This window comes from Nycticebus coucang, chromosome 2 (assembly GCF_027406575.1).
Source record: "Nycticebus coucang isolate mNycCou1 chromosome 2, mNycCou1.pri, whole genome shotgun sequence".
Classification (NCBI taxonomy): domain Eukaryota; kingdom Metazoa; phylum Chordata; class Mammalia; order Primates; family Lorisidae; genus Nycticebus; species Nycticebus coucang.
Genome location: NC_069781.1, coordinates 86,485,486 through 86,503,888, shown reverse-complemented (window position 1 = coordinate 86,503,888; position 18,403 = coordinate 86,485,486). Strand labels below are relative to the sequence as shown.

The 18,403-nt window shown below is 40.2% G+C and overlaps 1 protein-coding gene across 1 annotated transcript; it reads left to right on the top strand.

The window, feature by feature from the left end:
- The first annotated feature begins 12,397 nt into the window (after positions 1 to 12,397).
- Positions 12,398 to 13,042, top strand: LOC128574653 (splicing factor 3B subunit 6-like). Its single transcript, XM_053575526.1, has one exon. It carries the CDS (start codon positions 12,492 to 12,494, stop codon positions 12,867 to 12,869), a length of 378 nt encoding a protein of 125 aa, XP_053431501.1. The 5' UTR covers positions 12,398 to 12,491; the 3' UTR covers positions 12,870 to 13,042.
- The last annotated feature ends 5,361 nt before the right edge of the window (positions 13,043 to 18,403 follow it).

Sequence of the window (18,403 nt, the reverse complement as noted above, 5' to 3'; positions counted from 1 at the left end):
ACTTGTGAGCTCAAGCAATCCGCCCTTCTTGGCCTCCCAGAGTGCTAGGATTATAGGTGTGAGCCACAACACCGGGACCCTTTTATTTTATTTTATTTATTTTATTTTTTTTGTAGAGACAGAGTCTCACCTTATCGCCCTTGGTAGAGTGCCATGGCGTCACACAGCTCACAGCAACCTCCAACTCCAGGGCCCAGGCGATTCTCCTGCCTCAGCCTCCCGAGTAGCTGGGACCACAGGCTCCTGCCACAATGCCCGGCTATTTTTTTGTTGCAGTTTGGTGGGGGCCGGGTTTGAACCCGCCACCCTCGGTATATGGGTCCGGCGCCCTACTCACTGAGCCACAGGCGCCGCCCCCCTACCTCTAAACTTTCATAATGATGATGTGTGTGTATATATATACACACATATATAATATAACCTGAGTATATATATATATGACATATGTAAACATTATGTCTATTTCTCTATGTGCCTCCATGAAAGCTATTGCAGATTTTGTGTAAGTATAGCATTCTGTAAGACCATGTGGTTGAAATTATATTGATCATTTATTCATCTGATCATTGACAAAACACTTGCTAAACCTGTACCCAAATGCTTACAGCTCTCTATAATTGCCAAAAGCTGGAAACACAAATGTCCAGCAATAAACTGTATTACATTCATATCTTAGTATATTACTAAACAATAAAAAGAAGGAACTGTTGATACATGAAATAAACTTTGATAATCTCAAAGGCTTTATAATGAGTAAAAATAGCCAATCTCAAAGGACTATATAGTGTATGGTTCAATTTATTAATAGATGATAAATATCCTTGGTAGCCAGAACTGTATGGTCATGGGATACAATATAATGGTAATGACTATCTAGCTGCCCCACCCACTGAGTGGTTTCAGATGTTATCCTAAAGCCCACTGGCACTGTCTCATAGTTTTGCCTGTTCACTGCATTACCTACAAGGGCAAAGTTGGTAGTGGGCTTGCTCAGCTCCAATTATGCCTTTTTTGAAGAGTCTTAATTGTATGTATGGTCCATAGTCTACAATTTACATGAACGTATTTATTGACAATTAAATGTTTTTACTGTAAATAAAAAAAAATGGATACACCAGGAAAAAAAAACTGTGGGAATGAAGAACAAATCAATGATGTCAGAGCATGAAAGAAGCGGAGGGTGTCAGTGTAGAGGAGTGATTTTCAACTGGTATGCCTTCGGAGGATCTTAGATGTGCCTCAAAAAAATTTAAAGATCATTAATTAAATTATTTTCGAGACCAGGCACAGCGGTTCATGCCTATAATCCTAGCACTCTGGGAGGCTGAGATGCGTGGATTGCTTGAGCTCAGGAATTCAAGACCAGCCAGAGCAAGAGTGAGACCCCATCTCAAAATAGCCAGGCATTGTGGCAGGCACCTGTAGTTCCAGCTACTTGGGAGGCTGAGGCAAGAGGATCTCTTGAGCCCAAGAGTTTGAGGTTGCTGTGAACTATGATCCCAGGGTGACAGAGTGAGACTCTATAAAGGAAAGGAAGGAATGGAGGGAGAGAGGAAGAAAGGAGAGAGACAGAGAAAGAAGGGAGGGAAGAAGGTAGGGAGGGAGTTCAAAGTACGGTAAATGTATATTTCTTTATTAACTCTCTTTTTTGATCAACATAACTTACTTGTGCTGAGGAAGTTTAACTATAGGTTCAAGTGAGCTGTAAAATTAAAAATGTTGAAAAACATTGCTCTGGGCGTTGCCTGTGACTCAGTGAGTAGGGCGCCGGCCCCATATGCTGAAGGTGGCGGGTTCAAACCCAGCCCCGGCCAAACTGCAACAAAAAAATAGCCGGGCGTGTGGTATATGTACACCATGGAATACTATTCAGCCATTAAAAAAAATGGAGACTTTACATCCTTCGTATTAACCTGGATGGACGTGGAAGACATTATTCTTAGTAAAGCATCACAAGAATGGAGAAGCATGAATCCTATGTACTCAATTTTGATATGAGGACAATTAATGACAATTATGGTTATGGGGGGGGAAACAGAAAGAGGGAAGGAGGGAGGGGGTGGGGCCTTGGTGTGTGTCACACTTTATGGGGGCAAGACATGATTGCAAGAGGGACTTTACCTAACAATTGCAATCAGTGTAACCTGGCTTATTGTACCCTCAATGAATCCCCAACAATAAAAAATAATAATAATAAATAAAAAAAAAAGTTCTAAAAGGATAAAACTTGGCTAGTGATTATTTTGTTCTTAATTAACATTTGTAAATGAAATCAACTTTTTTATTTAAAAAATACATGCAGATCAATAAAGCAATCTTTGAGAGCAGGCCATTCCAACTTTAAGTCTTTTTGTTTTCAATTGTTTTGATCTTAGCATAAATTTTCTTTTTCTTTTTTTTTTTTTTTGAGAGATAGTCTCACTATGTTGCCCTCAGTAGAGTACTGTGGTGTCACAGCTCACAGCAACCTCAAACTCTTGGGCTTAAGCAATTCTTTTGCCTCAGCTTCCCAAGTAGCTGAGACTACTGGTGCCCTCCACAATGCCTGGCTATTTCTTTTGTTGTTGTTGTTGTCATTGTTGTTTGGCAGGCCCCGTGTATGTGGCTGGCACCCTAACCTCAGAGCCACAGGCACCAAATCCATAGATTTTCATATGGTGGTTGAGTTCCTATGATTTGTCTCAAAAAGATCCATACCTGAAATAAAGTCACCCTGAAAGTGATAGCATGTGTAACTATTGATCAAAGCAAACTGAACTCTGATCGAAAATAGCTAGACAGGAATTAACACGGTGAGCCAGTCCCAAGGGGAAACAGTGACTCCAGGCTGCAATTACAAATGCTCAGTTCTATTGATTGCTCCACACAGACATCTAGAACTCAAAGGCCAGAACTGATCCCCTTGATTCAGGAACAGGAATATACAATGTAATACTCCAATGTGGAGACATATTGAGCTTTGACATAACATTTCTCGATCAGCCCTAAAGATCAGACTGTGGCAGACACTGAATTGCCTTTCAGTCTCCTTTTCTTAATTTCATAATATCCCATCTCCTCTTCTTCTTCACTAGCAGGACCCTGATTATGTTCTGGGTCCCATTGCACCTGGCATAATAATTACATTTTCCAGCTTTCTTTGCTGGCTAAGAAAATGTTATGTGGGAGTTGCTAGAGGAAAGCTTCTGGAGCAGGGCACTAGCCCATTGCCTTGTCCTCACAGGGCTGAAGGGCAAAAGGGACTGATACTCTCCCTCAAGCCCTTTTCTAAGGTCAATAATTTATTCCTGAGAGCAGAACATTCATGACCTAATCACCCCCTGAAGGCCCATGTCTTACCAGGATTGCATTAGCATTAGAGATTAACTTTCAACATGAGTTTTGGAGGGACACAAACATTCAAACCATAGCACTCCTCTTCTCTCATGCTTTTCTGAGTGCCTCAGACTCAGAATTTTGACTCCACCATATCCAAGACTGTATTTATAGGTGGGTAGAAGAAAACTCAACCCAGTGTGATGCCTGGAAGATGTACTCTTGCAACCAAAAGTCAACAAGGCTGGAATGAAGCATGTTTCGAGATCAGTTGTACAACAGTGTGAACATAGTTCATTAACACTATTGAACTTTACTCTTTAAAAAAAATTGTTAATATGATAAATGTCATGTTTATTTGCAAAATTAAAAATTAGCATTAAATTCTTTTCTTTTCTTTCTTTTTTCTTTTTTTTTTTTTTTTTTTTGAGACAGAGTCTCAAGCTGTTGCCTTGGGTAGAGTGCCATGGTGTCAACACAGCAACCACCAACTCTTGGGCTTAAGTGATCTTCTTGCCTCGGTTTTTCTATTTTTGGTAGAGGTGGGGTTTCACTCTTGCTTAGGCTGGTCTCGAACTCATAAGCTCAACAATCCACCCACCTCGGCCTCCCAGAGTGCTGGTATTACAGGCGTGAGCCACTGTGCCCAGTCTAGCATTAAATTCTTAAAAATTATTTGGTGATAATGGTTCTAATACTGTAAATATACTAAAAACCATTAAATGGTGTGTAGATTATATCTCTGTAAAGCTGCTTAAAAACATAAAATAAAATATTAAAAATATTTCAAACAACAGCATGATAGAATTCAATTTTTTTTTTTTTTTTTTTGTAGAGACGGAGTCTCACTTTATGGCCCTCGGTAGAGTGCTGTGGCCTCACACAGCTCACAGCAACCTCCAACGCTTAAGGCGATTCTCTTGCCTCAGCCTCCCGAGTAGCTGGGACTACAGGCACCCGCCACAACGCCCGGCTATTTTTTGGTTGCAGTTTGGCCGGGGCTGGGTTTGAACCCTCCACCCTCAGTATATGGGGCCGGCACCTTACCGACTGAGCCATAGGCGCCGCCCTAGAATCCAATTTTTTTTCTTTTTATGAGATATAGTCTCACTCTGTCGCCATGGGTAGAGTGACATGGTATTGTCATAGCTCATTGCAACCTCTAACTCTTAGATCCTCTTGTCTCATCAAACTCCTTATTGATGTGGAGATGAGGAAAGAGTTTTCATGGATTTTTATAAAATAGAGAATTAAAACATAAGAATGAAGACTTTATTAAGAAATAAATATTGGCTTTTATAATAAATTATATTAAAGGAGAAATGAAAATTACTTAGAGATTACTTAGAGAATAAGATAAGTTTATTATACAGCTTGTAGTAAAAATGAAAATTAAATAGTACTTGGTGTATATTGTTACATTTTTAATATTAAAACACAATCAAATGCAACAGAAGAGACCCACAAACTAATGTGAACACAAGAGATTCTTATTGTGTATTGTCATAAATTGTGAAACAATTATTAATAACACAACAAAAAATAATTGCAAACTATTAAGCAAGGCACATCAATAAAGATTGAGGAAATGAAAATGGCCTAGTGTTCTTATTCATTTGAAGTCATTACAAAATTTACTGGACTCTTGCTTCAAAGGAAAACCTAATAGCCACTGATATTTACTGCAATATTACCTATTTGCCATGGTTTCATTCTTAAGATTCCTTAATGAGTCTAAAGGGCAATGCTGCTACACTAGTACTAAGTAGAGCCATTCAGCATATTATTCTTATTCTTCAAGGTAAAAAGGAAGTACTTTAATATTTGAAAATGGCATTCATCACTGATAGATCAAATAAAGAGAAAGCAGTGAACATATACATTTTGTTTCAGGACATAATCCATGGGATTGAGCAATCCTGTTATTGTACAAAATAAGACACCATAAAAGTTAGGACACAAGACATTCAACTCCTGTTTATCTAGGAGCAGTAACAGGGGACAGCCATAAAACATGGATAATAAAGGCTATAATCTCAAATTTCATTTTGGTTAACATTTCAATTTCTGCCCATATTAACCATATCCTCAGAAGATAAAAGTTTCAAAAAGTCAGTTGAGGGGGCAGAGACAGGATGGCTGACTGAAGCCAGCTTTCCACAGAGGCTCCCATCCAGAAGGAGAATTAAAGGACAGAAATTTACCAAGTAACCGGGTGGATTTGAGCTGCACCAAGAGAGGTTAAAGAACACACATCAACCCCGCTAAGGCAAGTTACGACCCCAAGGATACAACCAAAAGGTACAAAATCCATCACCAAGCGGAATGGAGTCCCCTCCCCCATGAGAATGGCTCGGAGTGCCCCACAAACAAATGACCAGAGTTCAAAGGTCCTCCCTCTACACTCCACAGGAGAGATCCTCTAAAAACTGGACCTACCTCCCTGACTAGGATGCCACGGCATTCTCCTGTCAGGCATAAAACTGTATAAAACTGTATATATTCTCTACCTGCAACTCTGAGCTCCCAGCACTCCCCTCCACTCTCACTCTGAGGTTTAGAGGCCTGTCCCCCAGGAGTCCAGATTTTTGGGTGATTTCTCAAGGGGTGTGGACAGAGCCTAAACTGCACCTGTTTAGTGCTGACTCTGGGGCATGGGACTGAGGAGAGGACGGTTGACTGAGAGGGAACCACACTGGAGTTGTGGTACCCCAAGGCACAGAGCAACAGCCGTCTTTTAGCAATAATAGGGCTCACTCCCAGATATTCCAAAGCTACAGCCCCTGTCTCCCAGGGCAGCCAGAGGAGGCCAGTCATTTACTCAGGTGGCAACCACCACAGAACAGATCTGGGACGAAAACACAAGCCCCGTGAGTAAAGGGTTCGCCTGAGGCGGTACCGGCCTGGGTGGAGCACAGGGACTAGAAAGAGCCAGGAAGTTCCCAGGGCAGAGCTGACCCAGAGGACCACTTCACTGAACCTAAGACGCACCCGGCCCTCAGGGAATTGTCAGCCTATAGACAAAGGAAGACAGGCTAGAACTGACAGGTAACCAAATACAAACCTGCAAGAGCAAATACAGGGCCTGAGGCGTGGGCTCTGGGAACTCAAAACAGCTTCTCTTCTACAGAAGAATTTAGCAGGGACAGAAACAAATTCCCGTGAAGTTGTTCTGTTCTGTTCTGTCAGTAACATCAATTGGGGTGGGGATGGAACTTAGTGAACACCCCGCAGCCTCCATTGAGCGCCCAAGGTTGTCAGGCCTCTCCTCCCCCTGCTAAATAGAGGCAGAGCACAGTGGCCTGGATGAGCAGAAATAGATTTCCTTGTGAATCAGGCAGGTACAAACCCCTGGAGTATCTATTCACCTCAGGCAACTGGGTCAAAGCCCTGCGGGACTATCAGTAACTGTGTGTGACAGAGGTGCAAAGTGGGGAAGGAGGCATCAACCTTCCCAGACTTATCTATTTGCTGGGTGGGTCCTCCTGACTCCATAGAGCACTGGAGCAAGCCATATCAGAGTAGTCACGAGACCCCTGTGATCCGGTTGCCAGAGACCTTTTAAACTCTCCCACGTGAGACAGGTGCTGACCGAGACAATTGATTTGGACCTTTTGAACTGAGCCAATCGCCCAAAGACTATTCAAGTGGTGCCCTGGGTGTGTGGCTGTGAAACGTTTGATTTTCCTTTTCCAGTTGTTGCCTGTGGGGGGCAGGGTGACTTAATTGCTGGTATTTCTCCACAGCTGAGACTTCAACCCAGACTAACTGTTTCAGTAGGGTCAAACAGAGACCAGCTGAAAACAAGACAAAACCACTTAGCCCCATCACACAAAACAGGTCCCTGTTTCTCAGGCCATAGCACTGTATGGGTTCTCGACAAAGCTCCAGGGGAAAAATCAAACAGTGTAAAACAATCATGGGGCGGTATCAGTGGAAAAACTCTGGTAACATGAATAACAAGAATAGATCAACCCCCCAAGGACAGATACGGCAAATGTAACTGAAGATCCCATTCATAAACAGCTGGCCGAGATGTCAGAAATCGAATTCAGAATTTGGATTGCAAACAAGATTAATAAAATGGAGGAAAATTTGGAATTAGAAATTTGAACAGCAATTCAAAAGTCGGAATTAGAAATTTGAGGAGAAATTCAAAATTTGTCTCAAGAATTTAACGAATTTAAAAACAAAACCACCAAAGATTTTGATGCACTGAAGCAAGAATTTGCAGCCCTCAAAGATCTGAAAAATACAGTAGAACCCCTCAGTAACAGAGTGGACCAAGCAGAAGAAAGGATTTCTGACATTGAAGACAAAGCCTTTGAACGCTCCCAAACTCTCAAAGAGGAAGAGAAATGGAGAGCAAAAACAGATCATTCTCTCAGAGAGCTCTGGGATAATTCGAAGAAGGCTAATATCCACTTCATTGGAATCCCCGAAACTGATGAAGTGGCCTCGCTAGGCACAGAGGCCCTTTTCCATGAAATTATGAAAGAGAATTTTCCAGACATGCCAAGAGATTCTGAAATTCAGATAGCAGACAGTTTAAGAACCCCAGCACGACTCACTCCCAATGACATCCCCCAGGCATATCATAATTAACTTCACTAAAGTTAATATGTAGGAGAAAATTCTGAAAGCAGCCAGATGTAAGAAATCCATTACCTACAAAGAGAAGAATATTAGAATGACTACAGATCTCTCTGCTGAAACTTTTCAAGCCAGAAGAGGGTGGTCGTCGACTTTTAATCTCCTAAAGCAAAATAACTTTCAATTCCAGATTCTGTATCCAGCTAAACTGAGTTTCATTTATGATGGAGAAATTAAATACTATAATGACATTCATATGTTGAAGAAATTTGCCATAACCAAACCAGCTCTTCAGGATATTCTCAGACCTATCCTCCATAATGACCAGCCCAATCCTCTACCACAAAAGTAAACTCACTCAGAAACTTTTGATCAAACTCCAACTTCCACAGTGGCGAAAGGATTAAAAATGTTCACTGGACTTTTGAAAAACTCGATACCCAGAATTTTAGCAGACTTATCAATATTCTACATTAATGTGAAGGCTTAAACTGTCCCCTAAAGAGGCACAGTTTAGCTGACTGTATACAAAAACTCAGGCCAGATATTTGCTGCATACAAGAGTCACATCTTACCTAAAAAGACAAATATAGACTCAGGGTGAAAGGACAGGGATCCATATTTCAGGTAATTGGTAATCAGACAAAAGCAGGTGTTGCAATTTTATTTGCAGATACAATAGGCTTTAAACCAACAAAAGAAAGGAAGGATAAGAATGGTCACTTCATAATTGTTAAGGGTAATACTCAATATTATGAGATTTCAATTATTAATATCTATGCACCAAACCAGAATGCGCCTCAGTTTATAAGAGAAACTCTAACAGACATGAGCAAATTGATTTCCTCCAGCTCCATAATAGTTGAAGATTTCAACACTCCTTTGGCAGTGTGGGATCAATCCTCCAATAAGAAGCAGAGCAAAGAAATTTTAGATTTAAACCTAACTATCCAACATTTGGATTTAGCAGACATCTACAGAACATTTCATGCCAACAAAACTGAATACACATACTTCTCATCAGTCCACGGAACATACTCCAAAATCAATCACATCTTACATCACAAGTCTAACCTCAGTAACTTTAAAGGAATAGAAATTATTCCTTGCATCTTCTCAAACCACCATGGAATAAAAGTTGAACTCAGTAACAACAGGAATCTGCATACTCATACAAAAACATGGAAGTTAAATAACCTTATGCTGAATGATAGCTGGGTCAGAGATGAAATTAAGAAGGAAATTGCCCACATTTTTGGAACAAAATGACAATGAAGACACGAATTATCAGAACCTCTGGGATACCGCAAAGGCAGTCCTAAAGGAAATTTATAGCACTGCAAGCCTTCCTCAAGAGAACGGAAAGAGAGGAAGTTAAAAACTTAATGGGACATCTCACACAATTGGAAAAGGAAGAACATTCCAACCCCAAACTCAGTAGAAGAAAAGAAATAACCAAAATTAGAGTAGAATTAAATGAAATTGAAAACAAAAGAATTATACAACAGATCAATAAATAAAAAAATTGGTTTTTTAAAAAGGTCAATAAAATAGATAAACCTTTGGCAAACCTAATCAGAAAAAAAAGAGTAAAATCTCTAATTTCATCAATCAGAAATGACAAAGACGAAATAACAACAGATACCTCACAAATTAAAAAAATCCTTAATGAATATTACAAGAAACTTTATTCTCAGAAATATGAAAATCTGAAGGAAATTGACCAATACGTGGAAGGAGGTCACCTTCAAAGACTTAGCCAGAATCAAGTGGAAATGTTGAACAGGCCCATATCAACTTCTGAAATAGCATCAACCATACAAAACCTCCCTAAAAAGAAAAGCCTGGGACCAGATGGCTTTATGTCAGAATTCTACCAAACCTTTAAACAGGACCTGTTCCAAAATGTAGAAGAAGAAGGAAGACTACCCAACACGTTCTATGAAGCAAACATCACCCTCATCCCCAAACCAGGAAAAGACCCAACAAGAAAAGAAAATTATAGGCCAATATCACTAATGAATATAGATGCAAAAATATTCAACAAGATCCTAACAAACAGAATCCAGCAACACATCAACAACTTACACATCATGACCAAGTCGGTTTTACCCCAGGGTCTCAAGGCTGGTTCAATATACGTAAATCTATAAATGTAATTCAGCACTTAAACAAATTAAAAACAAAGACCATATGATTCTCTCAATCAATGCAGAAAAAGCTTCTGATAATATCCAGCATCCCTTCATGATCAGAACACTTAAGAAAATTGGTATAGAAGGGACATTTCTTCAACTGATAGAGGCCATCTACAGCAAACCCACAGCCAATATTGTATTGAATGGAGTTAAATTGAAATCATTTCCACTCAGATCAGGAACCAGACAAAGCTGCCCATTGACTCCACTGCTCTTTAACATTGTAATGAAAGTTTCAGCTACTGCAATTAGGGAAGAAAAGGCGATCAAGGGTATCCATATAGGGTCAGAGAGATCAAACTTTCACTCTTCGCAGATGATATGATTGTATATCTGGAAAACACCAGAGATTCTACTACAAAACTCTTAGAAGTGAACAAGGAATACAGCAGTGTCTCAGGTTACAAAATCAATATTCATAAATTGGTAGCCTTTATATATAGCAACAATAGCCAAGCTGAAAAAACGATTAAGGACTCTATTCCATTCACAGTAGTGCCAAAGAAGATGAAATATTTGGGAGTTTATCTTACAAAGGATGTGAAAGATCTCTATAAAGAGAACAATGAAACTTTAAGAAAAGAAATAGCTGAAAATGTTAACAAATGGCAAAAGATACCATGCTCATGGCTGGGAAGAATCAACATTGTTAAAATGTCCATACTATCCAAAGCAATATACAATTTTAATGCAATCCCTATTAAAGCTCCACTGTCATACTTTAAAGATCTTGAAAAAATAATACTACATTTTATATGGAATCAGAAAAAACCTCAAATAGCCAAGACATTACTCAGAAATAAAAACAAAGCTGGAGGAATCATGCTACCATACCTCAGACTATACTATAAATCCATAGTGATCAAAACAGCATGGTACTGGCACAAAAACAGAGAAGCAGATGTCTGGAACAGAATAGAGAACCAAGAGATTAACCCAGCTATTTACCGTTATTTGATCTTTGACAAGCCAATTAAAAACATTCAGCGGGGAAAAGATTCCCTATTTAACAAATGGTGCTGGGTGAACTGGCTGGCAACCTGTAGAAGACTGAAACTGGACCCACACCTTTCACCATTAACTAAGATAGACTCTCACTGGATTAAAGATTTAAACTTAAGACATGAAACTATAAAAATACTAGAAGAGAGTGCAGGGAAAACCCTTGAAGAAATCGGTCTGGGCGAGTATTTTATGAGAAGGACCCCCTGGGCAATTGAAGCAGCTTCAAAACAACACTACTGGGACCTGATCAAACTAAAAAGCTTCTGCACAGCCAAGAACACAGTAAGTAAAGCAAGCAAACAGCCATGAGAATGGGAGAAGATATTTGCAGGTTATGTCTCTGACAAAGGTTTAATAAACAGAATTCACAGAGAACTCAAACGTATGAGCAAGAAAAGAACAAGTGATCCCATTACAGGCTGGGCAAGGGACTTGAAGAGAAACTTCCCTGAAGAAGACAAGCACACAGCCTACAGACATATGAAAAAATGCTCATCATCTTTAATCATCAGAGAAATGCAAATCAAAACTACTTTGAGATATCATCTAACTCCAGTAAGATTAGCCCATATCACAAAATCCCAAGACCAGAGATGTTGGCATGGATGTGGAGAAAAGGGAACACTTCTACACTGTTGGTGGAAATGCAAATTAATACATTCCTTTTGGAAAGATGTTTGTAGAACACTTAGAGATCTAAAAATAGACCTGCCATTCAATCCTGTAACTCCTCTACTAGGCATATACTCAGAAGACCAAAAATCACATCATAACAAAGATATTTGTACCAGAATGTTTATTGCAGCCCAATTCATAATTGCTAAGTCATAGAAAAAGCCCAGTGCCCATCGATCCACGAATGGATTAATAAATTGTGGTATATGTACACCATGGAATATTATGCAGCCTTAAAGAAATATGGAGACTTTACCTCTTTCATGTTTACATGGATGGAGCTGGAACATATTCTTCTTAGTAAAGTATCTCAAGAATGGAAGAAAAAGTATCCAATGTACTCAGCCCTACTATGAAACTAATTTATGGCTTTCACATTAATGCTATAACCCATTTATAGCCTAAGAATAGGGGGAAGGTGGAAAGGGAGGGGAGGGAAGGTGAGGTGGGCAGAGGGAGAGTGATTTGTGGGATTACACCTGCGGTGCATCTTACACGGGTACATGTGAAACTTAGTAAATGTAGAATGTAAATATCTTAACACAATAACTACGAAAATGCTAGGAAGGCTATGTTAACCAGTGTGATGAAAATGTGTCAAACGGAGTGTCCGTGTGACACCGCGTCGCGCAGGAAGCCAAGCGGGCTCCGGACTGTCCAAAGGGTTTCTAGTGTTTGCCACTGTAACCTCATCAGCCCGCCAAGATGGCGATGCAAGCGGCCAAGAGGGGGAATATTCGACTTCCACCTGAAGTAAATCGGATTTTATATATAAGGAATTTGCCATACAAAATCACAGCTGAAGAAATGTATGATATTTTTGGAAAATATGGACCTATTCATCAGATAAGAGTGGGGAACACACCTGAAACTAGAGGAACGGCTTATGTGGTCTATGAAGACATCTTTGATGCCAAGAACGCATGTGATCACCTATCAGGATTCAATGTTTGTAACAGATACCTTGTGGTTTTGTACTATAATGCCAATAGGGCATTTCAGAAGATGGACACAAAGAAGAAGGAGGAACAATTGAAACTTCTCAAGGAGAAATACGGCATCAACACAGATCCACCCAAATAAACGTTACTTTCATTTTGGACTTAAACCCATGAATGACCCCCACCGCTTTTTTTCCTTTTTAATTAATACTGAATATTGTGATTTCTTATTTGAGATTCAAAAAGGAATATCAAACTTTGGTACATATCAGGGTATATAATGTTAATAAACTTACAGCTTTTTGTGAAAAAAAAGAATGTGTCAAACGGTCTATAAACCAGCGTATGGTGCGCCATGATCGCATTAATGTACACAGCTATAATTTAATTTAAAAAAATTTCAGTTGATTTGATCAGGGCCTTCCCATTCCCCTGTGTGTGGCTAAAATGTAATTGAAGGAAAAGGGAAGGAGAGAGCCAGCTGAGTATAGCATGTGGAAAATTCACTAGAGGGAAAAAGCCTATAGTGTGAAAATTGATCTCTTATGCAGCAACATGATCTGGAAAGAAATACCCATGGCAACTATCTCAAATACCCTGTATTCCTGGATCGGTAATCAGCTCTGTCATTAATTTATGCTCCTAATAGCAAGTCACTTGTAGGTCTTGGGCTATAACTACTAAAAAGGAGGTGGGGACAAACATGGGTCTGAACATCTGAGGACTGTATCAAGAACAAAATCTATAAACAATTCTCATCTTAGCAGTTAGAGATTTTGCACTAAGATTTCTTATCAAGGAAAGAATGCTTAATAGAGGAAGTAGTAGTAATTATTGAATCCAAATAGCAGTACAGAAGAAACTATTGCTAACTAATTGTGAAAAATGGAGGGAAGGATGGTAAGGCACAATTTCCAATTTTATTTTTTATTTATTTAATTATTTATCATTAATTTATTTATTTATTGAGAGAAAACTATGGTGTCATAGCTCAAAGAAACCTCAAACTTCTGGGTTTGAGTGATGCTCTTGACTCATCCTCCCAAGTAGCTCGGACTACAGGTGCCCACCACCAGGCCCAGCTAATTTTTCTTATTTTTAGTAGAGACAGGGTCTCACTCTTGCTCAGTCTGGTCTCAAACTCCTGAGCTCAAGCAATCCACCCACCTTGGCCTCCCAGAGTACTAGGATTACAGATGTGAGCCACCACACCTGGACACAACTTCCTATTTTAAAATCAAGAAGAAAGGCATTCACAAACTCCATATGGTATCTGTGAATGGAGGCCCAAACCTAAACAATATCTGACATGCATGTGACTCACAGAAGAGGAATACTCCCAGCACTACCACAACAGATGTCAAGATCCAGTAAAAATCTGACTGCACTACAGCCCACTCATGTACTCAGCGGGGCTGTACGCAGAAGACCCCCAGGTGTCTTTCCACCTGAGACCCAGCATCAGAATCCTGGCTCTGAGATTAAGTGCAGGAGTTTATCATGAGTCCTGCTGCAGATGAGGGTATCACACACAGTGAAAGCTATGTGACCTGAGGTTCTCAAAAATCAAATCCTTAATTGACAAAAAAAGCGGAATATTCCTAACATGAAAATATGTTAAATGCCTGAGATGATGGATACCCCCATTACCCTGATTTGCTTAATTCACAAGCAAAACATCGCATGTTTTGCTGTATCAAAACATCGCATGTACCCTAAAAAGATATACAACTACATGTAACCATAATAAATATAAATTTTAAAAATTAAAAAAAAAAAACAACAGGTCCTTGTTGAGTCCTTCTAAAAAATTGATGCAGCAATGACACCTTGCTTCATACAACAAGGAGCCACTATCACCTGAACCTCATTCCAGGCACGTCACAAGGACCAAGGCACCTGATAAGTGTCACAGGACTCAGGCACGACAGGTAGGAGGCTTCCCTGAGCCCTGAGCCATGGTGACACACCCTCTCTGTCTGAGAGCTTTCAGAGCTATGTTTCTCCAAAGCTATTTCTAGTCAACAACTGGTTTTGGCTAATTCTTTAGGCCAACCTGTGTCCAAACAGGACTTACTGCCCCATTCAGACTCACTCCTGATATAAAAAGACATTTTCCTTGTGGCCTCAACTGTTTCCCTTCTGGAATTGAAAATGATGAAATACACAATTTAGTTCTTACTCTTTTGCCTTCTTGTTCAAAGTTAGTGATGACTGTATGATACTGCTAAGTGTCTTAATTCTCTATCTTGTGACACTGTGAGACTAAATTCACAGGGGAAATATAAAGTTGTAAAGCTTCCATTTCAATAATTGGAGGAAGATGGTAACACTAAACATCTTCCTAATTTGAATTTATCATCCACCAAACACTGGACCCATGATCCTTGGAGTCCATCAAATCACTCCAAAGCAATAATGTAAAACTGAAACAGTGGCAGACATCCTCCCTACTTGACCTTTGAATTCTTTTAATAACAATAACAACCAGGTCTTTTCTAGTTATCTACCTCTTCCGTGTAATTCAAAAAAGGTGTATTTATACTGAAAAACGCTACTACCACATATAAATCCACCTTAATGGCTAGAAGGAACATCATTATTTTACATTCACTTTTAAAGTCTTTTAGGAAATTCTGCTCTTCACAATAATGGCAGTGAACTTGAAAAACATTTGTTGACACAGCATTCATGGACACACACACTTCTACTTGTTTTTGATGAAAACTTCCATATTCAGGAAGTTTATAGCAAACAGGTATTGAGCAATTACTCTGCCAGGCACTATTCTAAGTCATTTTATTCAATTCTCCTAACTCTAGGTACCCTGTTTCCCTGAAAATAAGACATCCTCTGAAAATAAAACCTACTTACAGGAAAGATAAGACGTCCCCTGAAAATAAGACCTAGTGCATCTTTGGGAGCACACCTTAAAATAAGACACTGTCTTATTTTCGGGAAAACCGGGTAGTTGGTACTGCTACTTCCCCATTTCATAGCTAAGGAATTGGACTGTTTAGGTAACCTGTCCAAGCTTACTAAAGAATGAGCAGGAAAGCCAGATTTGAATCCAGATAGTTTGACCCCAAAGACTGTACTCTTAACCACTTTTTTTTTTTTTTTTGAGACAGAGTCCCACTTTGTTGCCCTCTGGTGTCACAACTCCCAGCAACCTCAAATTCTTAGGCTCAAGAGATTCTCTTGCCTCAGCCTCCCGAGTAGCTGGGACTACAGGCTCCCACCACAACACCCGGCTATCTTTAGAGAGGAGGTCTCACTCTGGCTCACGCTGCTCCCGAACCTATGAGGTCAGGTGATCCATCCACCTAGGTCTCCCAGAATGCTGGGATTACAGGCTTCAGCTGCTGCGTCCAGCCCAAACCATACTTTTTGGATTTCCTGTTTGCCTTTCCAACACACCTGGCCTCATTCTGGCTCCCAGTCACCGACAGCACAGGCTTAGGCAGGAGGCTGAGCCTGTTGGCAAACCCAAGCTTACGGGACTACAAGACAGCAGAACTGCCTGGGAAGCAAAAAGGTCTCGCTTTTTGCTCAGGCGATGTTACCTCCATGTCCACAAAGAGCTCCCAGCGTGAGGTAAGACGACATTCTCTGACCTTCCCAAGGACATATTTTCTTTTTTCTTTTTTTTGAGACAGAGTCTCAAGCTGTCGCCCTGGGCAGAATGCCGTGGCGTCATAGCTCACAACCTCCAACTCATGCTCAAGCAATCCTCTTGCTTCAGTTTTTCTATTTTTAGTAGAGGCAGGGTCTTGCTTTTTGCTCAGGTCTTTTGCTTTTGGTCTCGAACTCATGAGCTCAAGCAATCCACCCACTTCGGCCTCCCAGAGTGCTAGAATTACAGGCATGAGCCACGGCGCCGCTGACACATTTTGTTTTCATGGAACTAAGTGAGGAGTTCTCAGACTGTCTGAGAGAACTGCTGAACTTAGCAATGTAAACGCAAAGCCAAGCAAACAGCTGCTGATCTAAGCTTTCCTTCTTTAATACTTATTCAGACTAGCACACAGCAGGAAATTTTGAAATAATGGGAGTAAAACATTCTTCATTTAATCATATTTCTACAAAGTTACTGCAAATCAAAAAGTTCTGCCAGAATTTTTCTAGGAGCTCTGATGGGTGGTTAAGTAACATAGCAAACTGATTAGCAGATATGCTGAAATTATTACAGGTCTACATCTAGGGCTTGTCTTGGAAAAGATGCTATTCTTCTACTGCACTGTTTTTTGTTTGATTGGAGACAGAATCTCCCAAGTTAGATATGGTGGCGTCAGCCTAGCTCAGCTCACAGCAACCTTAAATGCCCAGGTTCAAGTGATCCTCCTGCCTTAATTCCTCCAGTAGCTGGAACTACTAGTCCCCACCATGGCTAATTTTTCTATTTTTAGTAAAGATAGGGTTTTGAGCTTGCTCAAGCTGGTCTCAAACTCCTGAACTCAAGCAATCCTCCCACCTTGGCCTAGGATTACAGGCATAAGCCACTGCAGCTGGCCACTACACATTTTTCTGACCAAATGTGAATGACAACATCTGACCATAGCCGCAGGCAGCAGGTGCATGGACTCAGGTGTCTGCCAAACCTGTACATCCCCTTGATGCAGTGTAACCTTGAACTAGCTACTTAGCATCTTCAAACCTCAGCTTCTCTGTAAAAAGACCTGGGCAGTAACATTCATGGCCCAGAGTTGCTGGAAAGATCAAATGACATCATGTCTGTGAAAGTGGCTCATACAGGAACCAGCAGAGTAGGCATTTAATAAATAGTAGTTTTATTTAATTTCATGTCATTTTAAGGGAGGAGCAGATGTAAAAGCTTATTATTAAGAAATTAGGAAACAGAAACCATAAATTTGTGGTCTGCTACTTTTCCTTCACTTAAGAAAACTGTTTACCAAAGCTGTATTTGCAGTTAAAATGGGTATAGAATAATCTTTTCCGATACTTCTCTCACCAAAGCCTCAGCTTTTAGTAATCAGACATTTTGAAGTTTGGCTGTATAAAGTATCATTGCTCTGTGTATTACTGCTTCATACATACATTAACAATATAAAAATCAGGAGGAAAAAAACAAAATCAAAGTCAGTAGGGAAAGGCGGATGATCACATATAAATCTTAGGTAAGAAAGCCTATGAGAAAAGACATCATCATGTACAAAGTTGAGAAATAGAGTGTTTACAGTAAAAAAAAAAAAAATCAGTAAAAGCAGAAATGCTACACAACAAAGAACAGTTTATGAAAAACGCTCTTAACGGGCGGCGCCTGTGGCTCAGTCGGTAAGGCGCCGGCCCCATATACCGAGGGTGACGGGTTCAAACCCGGCCCTGGCCAAACTGCAACCAAAAAATAGCCGGGCGTTGTGGCGGGTGCCTGTAGTCCCAGCTACTCGGGAGGCTGAGGCAAGAGAATCGCTTAAGCCCAGAAGTTGGAGGTTGCTGTGAACTGTGTGAGGCCACGGCACTCTACCGAGGGCCATACAGTGAGACTCCGTCTCTACAAAAAAAAAGAAAAACGCTCTTATGGAAAAATTGTATTTTCCTCTACCTAAATTTTTTTGTTTTTTTGAGACAGTCTCACTATGTCGCACTCAGTAGAGTGTCATGGTGTCACAGCTTACAGTAACCTCAAACTCTTGGGCTTAAGTGATTCTCTTGCCT

Bases quoted from the DNA above. Each gene is read 5' to 3' on its own strand.
- LOC128574653 (XM_053575526.1), top strand. From the start codon at position 12,492: ATGGCGATGCAAGCGGCCAAGAGGGGGAATATTCGACTTCCACCTGAA.